This window comes from Patiria miniata, unplaced genomic scaffold (genome assembly GCF_015706575.1).
Source record: "Patiria miniata isolate m_02_andy unplaced genomic scaffold, ASM1570657v1 HiC_scaffold_29, whole genome shotgun sequence".
In the NCBI taxonomy this organism is placed as follows: Eukaryota; Metazoa; Echinodermata; class Asteroidea; order Valvatida; family Asterinidae; genus Patiria; species Patiria miniata.
In genome coordinates, this window is record NW_024037068.1 from 24,526,930 (window position 1) to 24,543,930 (window position 17,001).

Below are 17,001 nucleotides of genomic sequence, written 5' to 3' on the forward strand. Positions count from 1 at the left end.
TATTTTCAAGGCGATAAAAAACGAAATGCTGTATAATGCTAATTTAGAAGCACTTATGCAAGGGAGAGTTTTCTAATACTCAATAACATAGTAATTGATAATATTCTAATTATTTAATAATAATTTATTAACAAAAGTCCACACAAGATTAACTTTGTTGCATTAAGTACCTGTCTGGTTGCAAAACCATCCTTCGTCGCACGGTCCGCACTGTGACACGTTCCAGCGGTTCTCCGCATCGCTGTAGGTGCCCAGGGGGCAGGGTTCGGGGAGGCCGGAACCAGTCTCGCAGTAGCTCCCTGCCGGGCAGGTGGTGTTGCGTGGGTCCCAGGAGCCGAGCAGACAGTAGTAACTGCAGATAACAGGAAAACAATTGCATACTAGGTATGTATTCATTGTAGTGTTGGAAGAAGAGGTGTTGAAATCAACACATACAGAGACCAAACACATTAAGCAACAGACTGATACCACTGATCCAATTTCAGTTTAAAATCTGGACCTTAAATCTTTTGAAGTATCTCTTCAAACTTACTCGGGAATTCTAGACTGAACTGAGTCAACCCTTTCACTTTACATGCTATACAAGATATATTACTTTTGGCAAAAGAAGTCACTCTTTTTTCTCTACCCAAGGAATGTCGACATTGCCTGCTCAAAATGGAGAGCAAATGAGCTAAATTGGTACGTATTTTAATATCCTACTTAGATACTGCAGATGAACAGATGTGTGACATAGCAGAGTTTAAACAGTAAAAGACAAAGTTATCAAATTTGTCCAAGTACAGAAAGTAATTCGAGTTTTTTGGGGAAAAATTAAGAGTAAAAAAGCCTCCTTAATTAAAGTACTTTTAATTCATAAATGCCTTACCCCTGTTCGCAAGGCCCGCTTGTCACGTTCTTGCCCACCTCAGCGCAGTACTCCCCAGCCGGGCATAGCTCACAGTCAGCTTCCTTCTCTAGCTGGTACTCATCACTGAAGGTTCCCTTGGGGCAGGGGGTGGGGTTAGCTGTTCCCTCCTCGCAGTAGTGACCCTGGGGGCACTCGTTGGCTTGCTCCCCTAGTGAAAACATGGAATTAGAAATTAAAATTGCAACCCCTTGCTTTTCAACAAATTCTAATTTTATTTTTTCAAAGACATTTTTCAACTGTTATGTTTTATTCTGACAAAATAAACTCCTCTTTTTTTCTAACTTCTTTTTGGGGCATTTGCAACCCTCTGAAAAAAAAAGTTTTCATTTAAGGCACAAATCCGCCTCGTGAGCAGAATATGGATGGGGACCAGCCTACCCTAGGAGAACAGAATTATTGTCGAGCCGCCGATTATTCAAAATTTGTAGAGTAATACTTCAATAACCAACATGAGCCAATTTTTTGGGCTCACGTAGCAAAAAGTTCCGTTTGTACCTTTAGCATATTTCAAGTGTTAGCGAGGAATTTGGGCTTATGCGCATGCTTTAGCATCCCATAACTAAGCATTCTGTGCTGAGGTCAACACAGATTTTGTTTCATGCTTGTGCTGTTAGCATAGAACGGTGATCGCAAGCGTGGAAGTCTGTGGTTAGCAGAGCCATGAAACGGAGTCCTGGTTTGTCACACTATATCTTCACTAACCTTGTTCGGGAGTTGATGTTTCCGCATACTCCCTGCAGTAGTAGCCTGCCGCACACTGGTCAACGGGGTATGACATGCCCGTCAGAGGGCAGTAGAACCCACCCAGGCAGCCGATGCACTGGTTCACATCCTGACGACCTGTGCATTAAATGGCAAAGTACCAATTGATCAGAAACGACTGACAACCATGCAACTTACATAAATAGCAATACATAATGCTAAAATACGATCAAAGAAAAGAAAACAGTTGTGAACACATTTCTTAATAAGGACACTTTGACCAGAGTTTAGTTTTCATATGCAGTAAAAAGAGCAGACTTTGTTTTTAACTCTACAAATTTAGAGTCCAAATTGTGACACTTTTCCCTGTCCCTGTTACCTCCGAACTTTGCAATTTACCATTCAAGTATCATTAAAAAAGACTTCAAACGATGTTTTATTAGTTTGCTATTCATAATCACTCTTGGAGGATAACTGCATTTAATAAGGAGTCAGAATTATAAAATCAAATACAAGCAGGCAGATTCGTTCATACTTTACTGCAATCCGCAGTGATGTTTTATTTGTGCAGTAACTCTCTGTGTGACCAAATGACTTGAACACTTCATATCCCTTCACCTGAAACTGACCTGTAGGGTTTTAAGGGTATTGCTCTGAATATTGACTTCCCGCTTGGAGGGTTAATGTTGGATTTCCCAGAACTAACCTGTGAAGTTATTGAAGGTCCCAATCGGGCATGGATACTCAGTGGCGTAGCGTGTCCCTTCTGGGCAGTAGTATCCCATGGGGCACACGTTGGTCTCATTGTACTGCACCACGGGTTCCTCCGTGCTGTCGCAGAAGTACCCCGCCGGGCACTGCAGGCACGACCCTTGACCTGTCTCGTTGTTGTAGGTGCCGTTTCGGCAGCGAGTTGGTTCGGCCGAGCCAACCTCACAGTAGTAGCCTGCTGGGCATCTGTGATCACATCAAACACAGGTACAGAGAATTTTGTTTACATTATCCTAACCCATTTTTTTTCTTCTTCTATTTCGACACATCTCTATCTCTACAGTGATGTTTGCCATTTTCATTTTTCACCTTGCTTTTGACAAAGATTAAGCTAGGAATCAAAACTTTCATGTTACATTGAAAATGGACGTCACTAGCAAGAACAATCGTTGTAGTCATTTTACAAGAAGGACAAGGATTAGGACTAGGATTGTGAAGAATATTTGTAAACTGCAAGGGGTCTTGGCATTATTTTTCCATTTCATTCAGCATTCCAGGGTTCACACTGGATTCTCACGAAAAAAATTTCCAAGCCTTTCACAATAACACCTCCAAAACAAAAATTTCATTCCAGATAAGAAGCGAGGTAAAAATACACCACGTTTTTATTTTTACGAGACACATTTCAATTTTTCATGACTTTTAAGTCTAGAAAGGAATATCTAACAAGCATATTCCCTAGAAATTAAACTCAGACTTTTGCAGGTTTCCAAGATTGTGTCTAGTTTGTGAGCAGTCTCATACCTGTAGTCCGGTGGGGCCGAGACGTTCTGCCCGCTGGGGCAGTAGTAGCCCACGTCGCAGGGACCCTCGGGCAGGTCCAGCCCATTACCGGGACAGAACATCCCCTCCGTGCAGGCCTGGCAGTCCTCAGACGCGTCGTTCTGGGTGCTGTTCAGGAATGTCCCTGTTGGGCAGGGCTGGGGCTCGGCCGACCCTATAGGACAGTAGTTACCCTTCGGGCAGATGTCGCCGGTCACACCGTCCGTCGGGGAGGAGTCGTTGGCACTCAGTGTACAGTAGAACCCTTAAAAAGACCAAGTGTAGATTAAGCCCATTAGTATTGAGCAGGGCGCAATTAAGAAAAGTTTGTTTTTCATCCAATGCCAAAAGAGCCAGGGCTTTAACAAGAACTTACCATAGAGCAATAAAAGAAGACCACAAGCACACGTCCATCAGAAACTATATTTAACCACAGCTCCACTACCTCTGATGGAACGCTTGTTATTCAACGATAGTAGGGACTAGTTTAGTTGACTTTTCAGGACCAGCCTGTCCATGCCGGTTGCAAATTCGCAGTGCTGTTACAATCATAATGCACAGCACTGAGCCAAGACAAAGACATTTCATGACTGCTTTTTGACCATCGGTTGATTGATTTTGCTCCCCAGATATCTACTCACCGGCAGTGCAGTTGCCCGTGGGTGCATCCAGGCCCGGTGTCTGACAGTACATTCCTGGGTCACACTCCAGCATGCGGTAGGATCCCTCCGGGCAGTAGAAGCCAGGCTGGCACATGCCGCCGTGGGTCGCGTCCATGGCAATCGTGGCATTTACAGAGCAGTACCAACCTGTAAACGATGGTATAAAAAGATGGTTTTGTCAAACGAGCCACAAATGAAAACTGAACAGACAAACCAAATATGACAGAGAGAATTGACTTGAATCGGATTCTCTGAACAACTGAAGGGTATCGACAGAAACAAAGACGTCTACTATGTCTACACTTTAAAAGAAATCAGAAATAGAAACACTATTAAATGCTGACAACCGATGATGACAGAAATTCTAGAGTGTACAGAAATTAGAAAATCTATTGAACATCAGCAGATGATCTCAAAATCTACAGACATGTTTAATAGCCAATAAAAACAGGAGACGAAAATTATTTCAGAAACAATTTACTGATTGACAATTACTGATAATGGAAAATATATTTGAAGTTTAGAATACTGGCAGTCTACAGCTTCTTCAGATTATCTGGAGAGTATCAGTCAAATATCTTGGTGTCAGAACAGGCAGCAGTCTACAGTATCCATTGAATATCCAAAGAATATCATCAAAATATCAGTGGAATATCCTAGTAACAACACAGGCAGCAACCTACAGTATCCATTGAATATCTACAGAATATCATCAAAATATCAGAAGAATATCCTAGTGACAACACAGGCAGCAACCTAAAGTATCCATGGAATATCTACAGAATATCAGTGAAATTTCCTTCGAATATCTGCTTCAGCCTACCTGGACTGCATCTAGCCGTGAGGTTCTCAATCCCTTCCAATTATGAATTTGAATAGTCTCATAATAAAACAGGCAATATTAACCAAATATCTGTAAAATATCATCATGGCATTATTGGAATATCCTTCAAACACCAGCAGCAGCCTACCTGGACTGCATCTAGCCGTCGGGTCATCTAGCCCTTCCAGTTGACAGTACCAGCCACCAGGGCAGCCTAAGCAGTCACTCTGCGCCGTGGCGTGTGTGGAGTTCAAGTACGTTCCTGTCGGGCAAGGGAACTGGTACATGGACTCGGTCCGCAGCGGGCAGTAGTGACCCATTGGGCAGGGCTTGTCGTCATAGGAAATGGATTCTGTTGGGTATAAAATGTGCAAATGTTGACTGCAAAAACTGTTGCGTAAATTTAAGATTGAGTGACAAATCGTCATCGGCACCACGAACTGACACTCACGCGCAAGTGGGTGTCAGTTCGTGAAAACCACGTTATCAACAATTTCAGTTTCAGGAACTGACACCCAGTAGTGCACGTACATCAGACACTGATGCAGAATAGGAAGATTTTCATTTTCACGAACTGACACCCAAGCATGATGTGGCAATACAGAACAGAGAAAAACGGTTTGAAAGATTTTACACGAATATAATCCATCTGTATATGTTGTGTGCCTACACAAAAATGTAATTAAAAACCGTTTTAATTGGTGAAATTAAGGTCGGTGTCAGTTTGTGAAACCGAAAAATGTACGGGTTGAGCCCAAATAACCGGGTCTGCTAAATACGCGTGCGTGCAACACACTCACGTACAACTGAGTGTCAGTTCGTGGTGCCGAGGACGAAATGGTAAGCTGTTGGAGTTTATACAAGCATAATTCAGTTTAAATAGTATATGGCACAGTTCGACTATAGAATACAATGGCTTTGATCTTGGAAACCCAGTGGGATGATGCTGAATAGGATTTTCAATACATAACAGAGTTTAGATATAAACCATTGGTACCTGGACTACACGGTATTCACTGATATATCCCTAAAACCATGTACAAAGAATGCTGTTCTGGGATTGTTTTTTTACCACCCTGCATATTAATGATTTTTTTTTTTAAATCATGCTTACCTTCGGGATAATAGCATCCATGGTCACAACTATTCATTATTTAACAGTAACTTTTTGAAATCACACTTACCTTCAAGACAGTAGTAACCCTCGGGGCAATCCAAGCATGCAGCCAGGCCCGTGATATTGGCGTAACTGCCGGCTTCACAAGCAATAGGCATCGGGGATCCCTGGGGGCAGTAGTGACCCACGGGACACACCCCTCCCACCCCGGTGTACCCGCCAGGGAGTTGGCAGGTCCCGTTGATCAGGGCCGGGGAGAGGTCGTCGGGCTGGGCGCGGTCCACGCCGTAGGTACAGTAGTAGCCTTGGGGAAAAGGAAAAATGAAAATTGATCAATTTATGTCCAAATTTTTATAATTTATTTCCAAACCCAAACTTCATAAATCTGTTTAGAAATCCATCAGATGGTTTTGGAGGATTTGTAGGATTGAGGATGGCAGCACTTTGCCTGCAGTTACTTGAAAAGAAAAGTACAAAAATGTGCCATAGGTTTTCTGACTCACTGCAGATTGCAGCGAATTCAAGAAGGCTTCTAGTTAAAATGCCATGGGAGTAGCACTTAATATGAACCAGTGTTTTAGGACTTGATTCTAGGACTCAGACTCGAGTTAATAGGACTCGAGTCTAGGACTTGGACTCGAGTCTAGGACTGTAGTCTAGGACTCAGACTTGTGTCTAGGGCTCGGACTCAAGTCCGTCTTGAGTCACGATTTCAGTGACTCTGACTCAACTCGAGTAACATTGAAAAAGGTTACACACTTGGACTAGGACTCGACCATCATGACTCGGACTTGACGTTAGTGACACACAACAAAAATTCAAGCACACAGACCGTACCGCACCATTCTTCAGATGTTGACCAGAATCAAATGACTTGCTCCTCAGACTCGGACTTGAACCAACTGACTCGAGGCTCAGACTTGGATTGAATCAAATGATTCAAGTTAGACTTTGACTTGACCCGAGTGACTCGAGACTTAGACTTGACTCGAGTAACTCGACTAAAACACTGATGAACAATGGCTAACATACTTCCATGGAACATCAAACACTCTTAATCTGTTCCAAGCAGAAACACTGAAGTGTTCCAATTGTCAACCTTTCCTCCTCCCTCAAAACTTCATGACCACACCCGACAATTGCCCCTTCCCCTACCTGGGTCACAGCTATCAGTGACGCTGGTGGCTCCCAACTGGTCGCAGTAGAACCCTCCCAGGCACTGCTCGCACTGATCCACGGACGACAGGCCTGTCTCATTGCCGAAGGTGCCATGCGGGCAGGGTTGCCAGTCAAAACCGGTACCCTCTGGGCACCAGTATCCCATGGGGCACACGTCGACAAGGTTGCCCAGGACACAGTACCTGGAAAACAAGACAAAACCAGGAGATACTCCACTTTGAAAATTGTGTTTTGTCCTATGTGGCCTAGAGATTAGGGTTCGTGAGTCATGATCTGACGGTCAGGGGTTCGAATCCAACTGCTGGCCATATGTGTGTCCTTGGGCATGCCACCTTACCCCCACTTGCCTTTCTCCACCCAAGAGTACATATGGCATCCAATCAAGGGGAATAAAATAAAACACTGGTCTGATGTGCCATATTGGCTTGTGACTGACGTTGCATTTTACTTACTGCACAATGGCTTTGCAGTTTTTACCTTTTCTGTTTTGTGGAATTAAAGTAAACAAAAATTGAAACAAACTGAGTACACTTATCAGTGTTTCCCTCGTGGTTTATGTTATGATCATGAATTGGATTCCTACCATCCTTCTGGGCAGACAAAGCACTCCTCGGCATGAGTCTGGTTCATGTAGGTTCCATTGGCACAGGGGATGGGCTCTGATGAGTTGAGGGGGCAGTAGTGACCGATGGTGCAGTTGTAGTCATAGGGCCTGGGTGAACTCTGACCTGGCGGGCAATAGTAGCGTGGCTCGCAGGGACCAGTTGGGTATTCAAGACCTGAAGAAATTTAAATTGCAGGTAATATACATATTGACTGATACAACTGGTCAGTAAAACCCTTCCACAGTGCAGTAAACTAAACGAGTGCTACAGTAGCATTCCTCCACTATCCAGGTAATAGACAACTATCCACTGCTATGAGCGCTTCAGTAAGACACTTTCAGTGAGCAGGTGATATGGAAATATTGGCAGTAAGGCTATTCCACTTTGCTGGTTATAAACAATTACCAACTGCTACAAATAATAGCGCAAATTTTTCTACTGTGCGGGCAATACAAAAATATTGACTGCTTTTGAAGGAAATAGTAAAACTGGTCTCCTTTGGTGATCTGGGGACTATTGCATATTTCTGACTTGGGAAAGAAGAACTCAACTCGGTTCACTAAGCGAGGCTAGTTTTACTTTGTCACAAGTAACAGTAGTAAAAAAAATTTAAATAAAAATTCATAATTGTTTGGATAGGACATGAACCCTTGCCCTCCTGCTTACTAGTACAGATGTCTTATAAACCACTCAACCATCAAACTTGCCAGGATCAGCTGGGAAAAGTACGGTGAGAAATGTACACAAACTACAGGAGGGCAAAGCTTATAGCCAAATTCAGAACATTCCACTGTGATGGTGAAGGGGCAAACCAAACATAAAAAAAAGAAAGCAAACACTCACCTCTAGTTTGACAGTAGCTTCCCTCAGTACAGGGAGTGCACTGGCTCTCGTTCATCAGGCCCTCATAGGGATTGAAGGTACCCTCGGGACACTCGGTGGGCGTGTCTGACTCGGTCGGGCAGTAGTTACCCACGGTGCAGATGAGCTGGGTACGGGAGCTGGAGCCGATTGGGCAGTAGTAACCTTCCTGGCAGGAACCTAAAAACGAGTCAAGGAAAGCAAAGAACATTCATGTGTTCACCATTCATTGCTCATTTATTTCTGTAGTAAGGGCCCGTCTCAATTCATATACGCGACGCGTTCTAGACATTGTACAGTGGAACGTCGCTATAATGAACATCGTGGGATCCACAGAAATTGTTCATAATAGCGATCGTTCGGTATAGTGATTTTTAAGCCGATACTTACCAGCTTGTGGTTTTTCACACATTAGTAACCATTGTTATAGTGCAGTGGTATTTACAAACCATGCGCAGTCGCGCCAAACTTGTCCATTCATCTTTTCAATTCCGTAAGCAGAACTTCACCCTGTGCGTGAGACTATTGAATCATGTAATGACACAGTTCTTGAGCTTACATGGGTGGCTTTTCCCTTCTATTCCTTGGGGGAGTAATAGCCATTTGTCGCTTTTCTGTTGACACTTTTCAATAACAATGTTCGGTACATTTTGCACACAAAAATTGGGAGCCAAGGATGATGTTCCGTATAGTGGTTTTCGGTATAGCGGCGTTCCACTGTATCAGGTATATGAAAATTGGATGGAAGGTCTCAAAGATGCATTTCTTTCGTTACTGATATGTCTTTCTCTCATATTCAAAAGTTTGATTTCAGACAAAAGTCTGAAATTCTCATGGCTTACAATGACACATGCGCTTATGGAAGCGGCTGGCAAAGCAACCATAGAGGCACATCAGCCTTACCTTCTACAGCGAGCAGTCCTTCACTCTCACAGTAAAACCCAGCCAGACACTGCGTGCAGCTCGACACGTTCCTTAGACCCTCTGATGCACCATAGGTCCCTGGTGGGCAGGGGTACGGCTCTTCGGTACCCTCAGTACAGTAGGAACCTACACAGGCGAAACAAAAACAATTAAGAGAAAATACATACTCAATTTAAGTAAAATTACAAAGATGAGGAACCAAGATGTAGACAGGAATGTGAAAAGGGGAAAGGAAAGGAACAAGAGAAGAAAATAAAACAGATTAAAACTATTGTTACTCAAAGGACAAAAGGGCAAAGTTGTAAACTGCACGGTCCCAAAAACGATAAACTCCTAACCCACAAAGCATTGTGGGCAAAACTCAGCAACAGCAGTTCTTTTTGTGTGTTGTGCATCATTCAAGTTGAGATCTGCAAGGAGCTGTGGTACAATGGTCAACGTGTTCAATTCATGTGCCACGGGGATAATTGGCACTTGTGTTCTTAGGCAAGACACTTTACTACAATTGTCTCTCTCCATCCAGGAGTATAAATGGATCATTCAAGTTGAGATCAGCAAGGAGCTGTTATAGTGTTCAATTCATGTACCACGGGGATAATTGGCACTTGTGTTCTTAGGCAAGACACTTTACTACAACTGCCTCTCTCCATCCAGGAGTGTAAATGGATACCTGTGACAAAAGAGACCAGATTGTGATGATCTCGACCTGCAGCCGTATGGCCTGATGAATGGGGCTAATAATTGTGAAGCACTTTTAGACTGTTGGTAAAAAAAGCTATATATGCCCCACATTCGTATATTTAAATTATATTATTATATTAAGTTCTAATCACCTTGTGGGCAGACGTCGGCCTGGCTGGCTCCCTGTGACGGGGTACCAGTCTCAGCATACTGTTTGCAGAAGAAGCCAGCCTCGCATGGGGCTGTCGGTATGGTTTTCCCTGCCTCCTCGCAATAGTAGCCACCTGGGCAGAGTAAAGCAATTGAGTTGAGCAAATGAGCTTCTACTGGGGAGAAAAGGCACTGATGGACTTCAGATCATCTTGAATTAACAACTGTCAGCCTTATACACAGTTTTGGGGGCTGGGGCCTGATTCCAGTGGTGTGGCGGAGTCAATCACAAATCCTTACAAGTCCTCACGAGTCCCCGCAAATCCCTACAAATCCACACAAGTCTTTACCGGTCATCATGCCTCCTTAACAATTCTCACAAGTCCTCCCAAGTCCAAACAAGGCCTGACAAGTCCGCACACGTCCTTTCAAGTCCTTACAGGTCTTAACCAGTCCCAACAATCCCTACAAGTTCTTACAACTCCCGTAAGTCCTTACAAGTCAATCACAAGTTGTTGAGTCCCAAGTCAAGTCAAAAGCTATTGAAATAAACTGTGACAAAGGCATTCCTCTGTTAGTTTTCATCCCCTGTTACTTGTAACTGGACTTGTGATCTACTTTGATTACTTGTGACTTCAGTTGTGACTGACTTGACTGATAGTGGGATCTGAACTCACCAGAGCATGGTATACAGTCGCTGACATCGTCAAACCCAGTGTCATTGCCGAAGGTCCCCCGTGGGCAGCCAGTCTGATCGGCCCGTTGGGTGCCTGCCTCACAGTAGAACCCTCTGGGGCAGGTGATGGTCTCGTTGATGACCACCACGCCATTGGAACTAGTACAGGAAAAGGGTAACGAAATCATTGCAAGGATGCAGCAAGAGATGAAGAGATAAACAGGAAGACAAGTGTACAAACGTACATGCCAAACAGGATATTGATGCTGCACAAAGTCTTGCGAAAACAAAAGTGATAAACTGAAAAGTGCCCAAGCCCTCTTTATATCATGCTCATACCAAAGCAAGAAAAAGTGGTAGTTATCTTGCTAGAAATGTTTTTCACAGAAACGAGGGGACGGGGATGGGGGATATTTGTTTAAAACAAAGTGGCATTTGTTGGAATTCAATGTGCCACAGTTTAACGGTAGCTTCGTTGCGTTTCGGCACAGCAGAGCGAGTTTTTCAGTCGGTAATTTTAATCAACAAGTAATGAACTCAAAACACGCTATTAATCAGACCTCAACTGCTAGTATACTATGGCGTCATTTTGTTTATACAGTGCAAGATAAAAACACTAGACAGCCGGACTAGTGCAGTCACACACAGCACTAAACCGACGCTAAAATTACTAGACACGGTCCACGGTCCAGTGGATATTTCGAGCCTTGTACTAAAATAGTACCATGCTCACATGCAACTCTTAACATGCTAAATGCTCCGCCAACTGAAATGTCTGCCAGAATGTGCATGTGCCTCAACTTTCGTAATGTGCGCAGAGTGATCTAAGAAATGGTTTCTAGATGTGACTACAGAAACCAAAGACCTACTTGTCGCAGAAGTAGCTTGCAGGACACTCCTTGCAGAACCATCGTCCCGGCTCATCTTGGTAGGTGCCGCTGGGACAAAGGATGGGGTCCTGTATGCCGCTGGGGCAGTAGTGACCGATGGGACACTCATAGGCCTGAGGGTCTGACTGACCGCGGGGGCAGTAGTAGCCCTGAGTGCAGTTCCCTGGGGAGGTAGATTGGTTGAGATTTAGTTTTAAATTATATTATACATATTTATGGACTGATTCATATTTCACTGGTAAATATTTTGATGCATCGGTGGAGTATAAGTAGGTAATTAAGAATTTATATTCAACTTTTAAAAACATTACTATTATGAATAAAAAATGTAATGCTGTGTTCTCTCTGAGAGATCCCTGTTTGCTATCTCCCGAGTTTGCAGCATTGCTAATGTTGCTAGCATCGTGACTTTGGGCGTGATCCCTGATTACATGGTACATGTGGGTTTATGGCTCCTGACTAGTGCCTCATGAACAAAGTATTGGCAAAATGGGGAACCACCAAGATGGGGCTAGATAGCTCAGGTGGTGGAGTACTGGAACTGCAATCTGGTTCAAACCCTGCTCCAGTAAATTTCTTTGTTCAACTTAAAACAAAAATTATTAAAATGTACATAGGCAATTTCTCTTGGAGGTTAATTTGGAAAATAAAAATGAATTAAAAAAAACTTGAAGCCACTCACCATTAGGCTCTGTCAGATTATACTCGCCACAGTACTCGCCATCCAAGCACGACACGCAGTCCGTGATGTTCTCATTCTTGGAGTAAGGAGTGAACGTCCCTGGAGGGCAGGGCTCCGGCCAGGGGGAACCGACCTCGCAGTAGAACCCTGGCGGGCACTCGTCGCCTTGGACGCCGTCATCCGGGGTACCGGTAGTGGATTGGCCAGTGCAGTAGTAGCCGGCGTCGCAGTCGGCAGTGGGCAGTGCCAGGCCTGATGTCTGGCAGTACTTGCCGCCGGGGCACGGTATCGGCGAACCTGAACCTTTTTGGCAAAAAAAGTTTCGGAATTCAAAATTAAGCTTATTGAATTTGGCATCATAGATCTAGCTCTATGTGGCCTTGATATCTGGATGGTTAGACTCACAATAAGGATAATACTACATAAACATGTGGTTCTTGTCACAGGAGCTGGGGTTTGGCTAGAATTTTCAGGGTCAATAGTTCAACCAATACTAAATTAGGGGCACTCACAATGTTATTAAGCAAACCAGACATGGAGTTTTTAATTTAAGTTAACCACAATTGACCTATTGCCGCTTGCGAGTTAGCAAAGCCCCTTAGAAAACCCTACGGAATTTCGTACATTAAGTTTTGTTTGTCTCAGATTTTGCGCGTTCCGCATCCATGTTGTATATCATGTAACTGGACAATATTTCACAAGCTGCTTTGACGCGATTCTACCGCGATAGGTTAATTACCTCTAGGGCAGTAGTATCCGGGTTGGCACTCCCCACCATGTGACGTGGTCGTGCGGTTCCTGGCCCCACCTGAGCAGTACCATCCCTCGTCGCATTCGTCCGTGTAGTTGGCGTTACCCGATCCCTCGCAATACTTGCCCATCGGACAGTCCAGGCAGGCCCCCATGTCCTTGGAGTTGGGGTGGGGGTTGTAGGTGCCCGGCGGGCAGGGATTCTCAACTGGGTCTTGGGTGCCTTCGGGGCAGAAGTGACCTGAGATGGACAAGAGAATAATGACCAAGATTATAGTGTGTTTCTAAACATTGAAGTAGTAGCTGCTGATCCTACATGATCAAAAACTTTAAGTTTAGCGTTAGGTTTCATTCACAAAGCTTGGACACAGCTTGTGGTAAGTTTTAAAGGCCCCGCACAAGAGGTTGTCAATTTTGTGGGTTTTTTAAGGGGGGGGGACAATTTTTTTTCTTTTTAGTACCAAGATTTGACCGTGGTGATATATGTATACTATTTTTGAGTAGTATAATAGGGGTGTAAATGTGCCACCAACGTCAAAATAGTCCATCCCCCCCTTTCTAAAATAATGTGGGGAAAAAAATCGTGTACCCCCCCCCCCAAAGCCAAATCCTGGGTGCTCATATGAATAGCTTGTGAGTTGAATTGGGATCGGAGGACTTGTGATGGACTTGCAGGGAATTACAACGGACTTGATTTCATCCCTGCTGCATTGAATCCCAATAGTAAAGAGATTTAACTTGCTCCTAGTGTCAACTTACCCTCGGGGCAATCAAAGTTGATGTAATGGGTGGTTTGGGCCAGGCAGTAGTAGCCCTCCGGACAGGCAAAGCAAGCTGACTGACCGGTCAGGTTGTTATAGGTGCCAGGGTCGCAGGCCAGAGGGAGGGTGGAGTTGGCCGGACAGTAGTGGGCCACTGGACAGATGCCACCCTCACCTGGAAAAAAAAGAACAGTTGGAGGAATTGGAGGTTAGTCAATTCATCTGAAGAAAAAAAAATCCCCAAAACTTCCAGCAGATGATGAAGAATTTTAGTGGATCAGGTTTCAAAGTTGCTCTTCCGGTGCTAGGTTTGACTTCAGCCCAAAAAAATAGATTTTGTCTTGATTTTGCTATTTTCCAAGCAGTCCAAAATTGAACACATTTGAATGAGACATCAAACACAAAAATCTGACCACACATTTAGGTATAGAGTATCTACTGTGCAAACGTTCAAATAATTGGCAGTCCAACAGTAGTCAGGCGTATCTGTGCGTGTTACGGGCACAAGAGCAACCAAAATAAAAGTGTATTATCAGAGAGTTGGTAAAAACCAAAATAGAAAAATAGGAAACTTTGTGCATTTATGTAAAATATACAAATTGAAAATTTGTTACGAGAAAACATACCAGTGAAGACAGTTTGTTCCGGGCAGGAGCAGTTGACGGCCTCCGAGCTGGCCCCTGGATCTTCACGGTCCACTCCTGATGTACAGTAGTAACCTGAAATGCGACCATGGAAATGATGTAAAGCAGCACACTGATTGGCTCATAGAGTTTATGGCTTTATCAGGAAATGAATACAACGTAATACAATGTAATGTACAATGTAATACAGTGTATTAACCCTCCTAGTCTTCTGCACTTCACAACCCTTCCAAGTTTTGCAAAAAACCACTTCTGCTCTTACGAATTAGCATCCACATTTCAAATTCCTTTGAGTTAATCTTCTGTGGCTTATGGAGAACACTTGACATCCCTGCATAATTCTTTTGTGTGGTTAAGCTCAGGGTAAGCAGGCAGATTTGATCATGCTTCACTGCTCTCCACAGTGCTGTTTTTGTTGTGCAATGACTCTCTTTGTGACACAGTTGTTTAAATAATAATGACATTGGTTTCTTGTCACAAAGTGATGCTCATGGTGCTCTTATTATTACCCTGGCTTTAGCACGGCTGCCATTACGGCGCTCAGGCATTGAAGGAATTTCTTCCCACCAGGTACCCATTTACTACACCTGGGTGGAGAGAGGCAAACGTAGTAAAGTGCCTTGCCACAAGCACCATGTCCCCTGTCAGGATTCGAACCCATGTACCACGGCACACCAGTCGAACATCATAACCATTGGACCACAGCACCCCAACATTTAACATTTTATATCCCTCACCTGACACTGACCTGGAGAGTTTTACAGGGTTTTACATATTGCTCTGAATATTGACTTCCCACAGGAGGGTTAAAATGAAATACCATGTAGTACGGGTACTAAATCCATGCACACAACATTCCCATACCTGGCAGACAGCCACCAGATGTTGACGTCTCGTGAGGTCCTGTACAGTACTGACCGCCGTCGCAGGCCCGGCACTCCGTCACGTTGGTGAGGCCTTCCACAGGGCTGTAGGTACCAGCTGGGCACGGCTGCCAGTCAGCTCCAGTTCCTAGAGAAAAACAAATCACAGATTAAGAGGAACATCAGTCCCATTCATTGTGCACATAAATACACAACCGACTAAGATAAGATGTTATAACCAGAATGTTGTATTAACAGAGTTTGTATTAACGAGATTCAACTGTAGTATTTACCTCTGCTGTACCATTCAGATGTGTTTGGGGGTACAGGAAAAAGCAGCCATTGTGCCCATCTTTTTGGAATTTTTCTCGCTGTGTGGCCTTTAGCTTTGTAATTGGCAACTTCCATTTAAAAAAAAACTTTCATCTTATGCCGAACCAACAAACATACTCCAAAACTTGGGTCAAGTATTCGGATTTTATGTTACAAATGCTTGTTACGGTAAAAACCTTGTAAATTAATAAATACCTAAAGTTAAGTCCTTTGACCAAGAAGCCAAAGCCATATACAAAGCCTAAGTTTGAGAATTGGCGCCAATAAGAACAATATCGCTAGTATCATAATTAATGAGGCAGGAACGGGGAACCCTATTGAAGAAACAAACCAAGTATCCGGTACCTGTACAAGAAACCTAACCCCAAAATGTAAATCTCTGAAGCTGTCTGAATGGCTTCATAGCTTGACGTTGTTGATGAAACTTTCCCAATCATCATCTGTTGCGTGTTAAAATGCACAATATAAACATAACATCTGTTTTGGTTGTCCATGTAGCCTAGTTTTCGTTTTGAAAAATTCCCACCCATGGCATTAAAAACATTTCTTTTTCATTGTCTGAGAAGTTACTAAAATAATTACAATAGTTGGTTTCAGGTACGCGATCCCATAATCTGGAACCGGTTCCTGACATCAGCGGTAGGTGAATAGGGTACCCAGTTCAGATGCACATCCCTAGTACAATGTACATAAATTTACCAATTATCAAGTTCATTCTATATAAATTTTGGTTTGGCACAACTGTAAACACCGGTCAGAAAAAGGTAGAGTTAGTTTTTACACAATGACTTATCTTACCATAGGGACAGAAGTAGCCGGCCGGGCAGGGCTGGTAAGCCAACGACGCGTTGTCAGGCGTGACAGGCAGGCAGTAGTACCCCTCAGGGCAGATGTCGCACTCTGATGCCCCCTCGTAGTCCGTGAAGGTCCCTGGGGCACACTGCTTGTAGATCTCGCTACCGTTGGGGCAGTGGACACCAGCAGGGCAGAGGTAGAGGGTAGGGTTGGGTACGCTGTCACCGCCTGGGCAGTAGTAGCCACCCCAGCACTCCTCTGTCACGACAGTCATGCCGCTGGTGGGGCAATAGAAGCCGGCTACAAAGAAAAAATGAAATAATATTTAAAAGAATATAACCTTTTGTATGTCCATGGGCAAGATGCTTGATGTGAATATGGTTCCAAATTTTGCCAAGTGGGCTAATTACTTTTCATGCATTTTGGTTATTTCCATTTAATTACACCACTCAAAATATGA

The 17,001-nt window shown here is 43.8% G+C and overlaps 1 protein-coding gene across 1 annotated transcript in view; it reads right to left on the reverse strand.

Annotated features, from left to right (window-relative positions):
- The window catches only part of LOC119735298, a 148,264-nt gene that overhangs the window by 78,158 nt on the left and 53,105 nt on the right, over positions 1-17,001 (reverse strand). The window contains exons 50-70 of the mRNA XM_038208997.1: positions 16,545-16,841; positions 15,415-15,561; positions 14,533-14,625; positions 13,905-14,081; positions 13,135-13,386; positions 12,396-12,698; positions 11,693-11,876; positions 10,825-10,982; positions 10,150-10,281; positions 9,296-9,442; positions 8,375-8,572; positions 7,510-7,705; positions 6,903-7,108; positions 5,815-6,051; positions 4,779-4,982; positions 3,787-3,954; positions 3,128-3,410; positions 2,319-2,569; positions 1,613-1,750; positions 869-1,058; positions 171-352 (exon numbers count right to left, since the gene is read on the reverse strand). Of these exons, the coding sequence (XP_038064925.1) occupies positions 171-352; positions 869-1,058; positions 1,613-1,750; positions 2,319-2,569; positions 3,128-3,410; positions 3,787-3,954; positions 4,779-4,982; positions 5,815-6,051; positions 6,903-7,108; positions 7,510-7,705; positions 8,375-8,572; positions 9,296-9,442; positions 10,150-10,281; positions 10,825-10,982; positions 11,693-11,876; positions 12,396-12,698; positions 13,135-13,386; positions 13,905-14,081; positions 14,533-14,625; positions 15,415-15,561; positions 16,545-16,841 (4,143 nt within the window). The remainder of the gene's footprint in view (positions 1-170; positions 353-868; positions 1,059-1,612; positions 1,751-2,318; positions 2,570-3,127; positions 3,411-3,786; positions 3,955-4,778; positions 4,983-5,814; positions 6,052-6,902; positions 7,109-7,509; positions 7,706-8,374; positions 8,573-9,295; positions 9,443-10,149; positions 10,282-10,824; positions 10,983-11,692; positions 11,877-12,395; positions 12,699-13,134; positions 13,387-13,904; positions 14,082-14,532; positions 14,626-15,414; positions 15,562-16,544; positions 16,842-17,001) is intronic.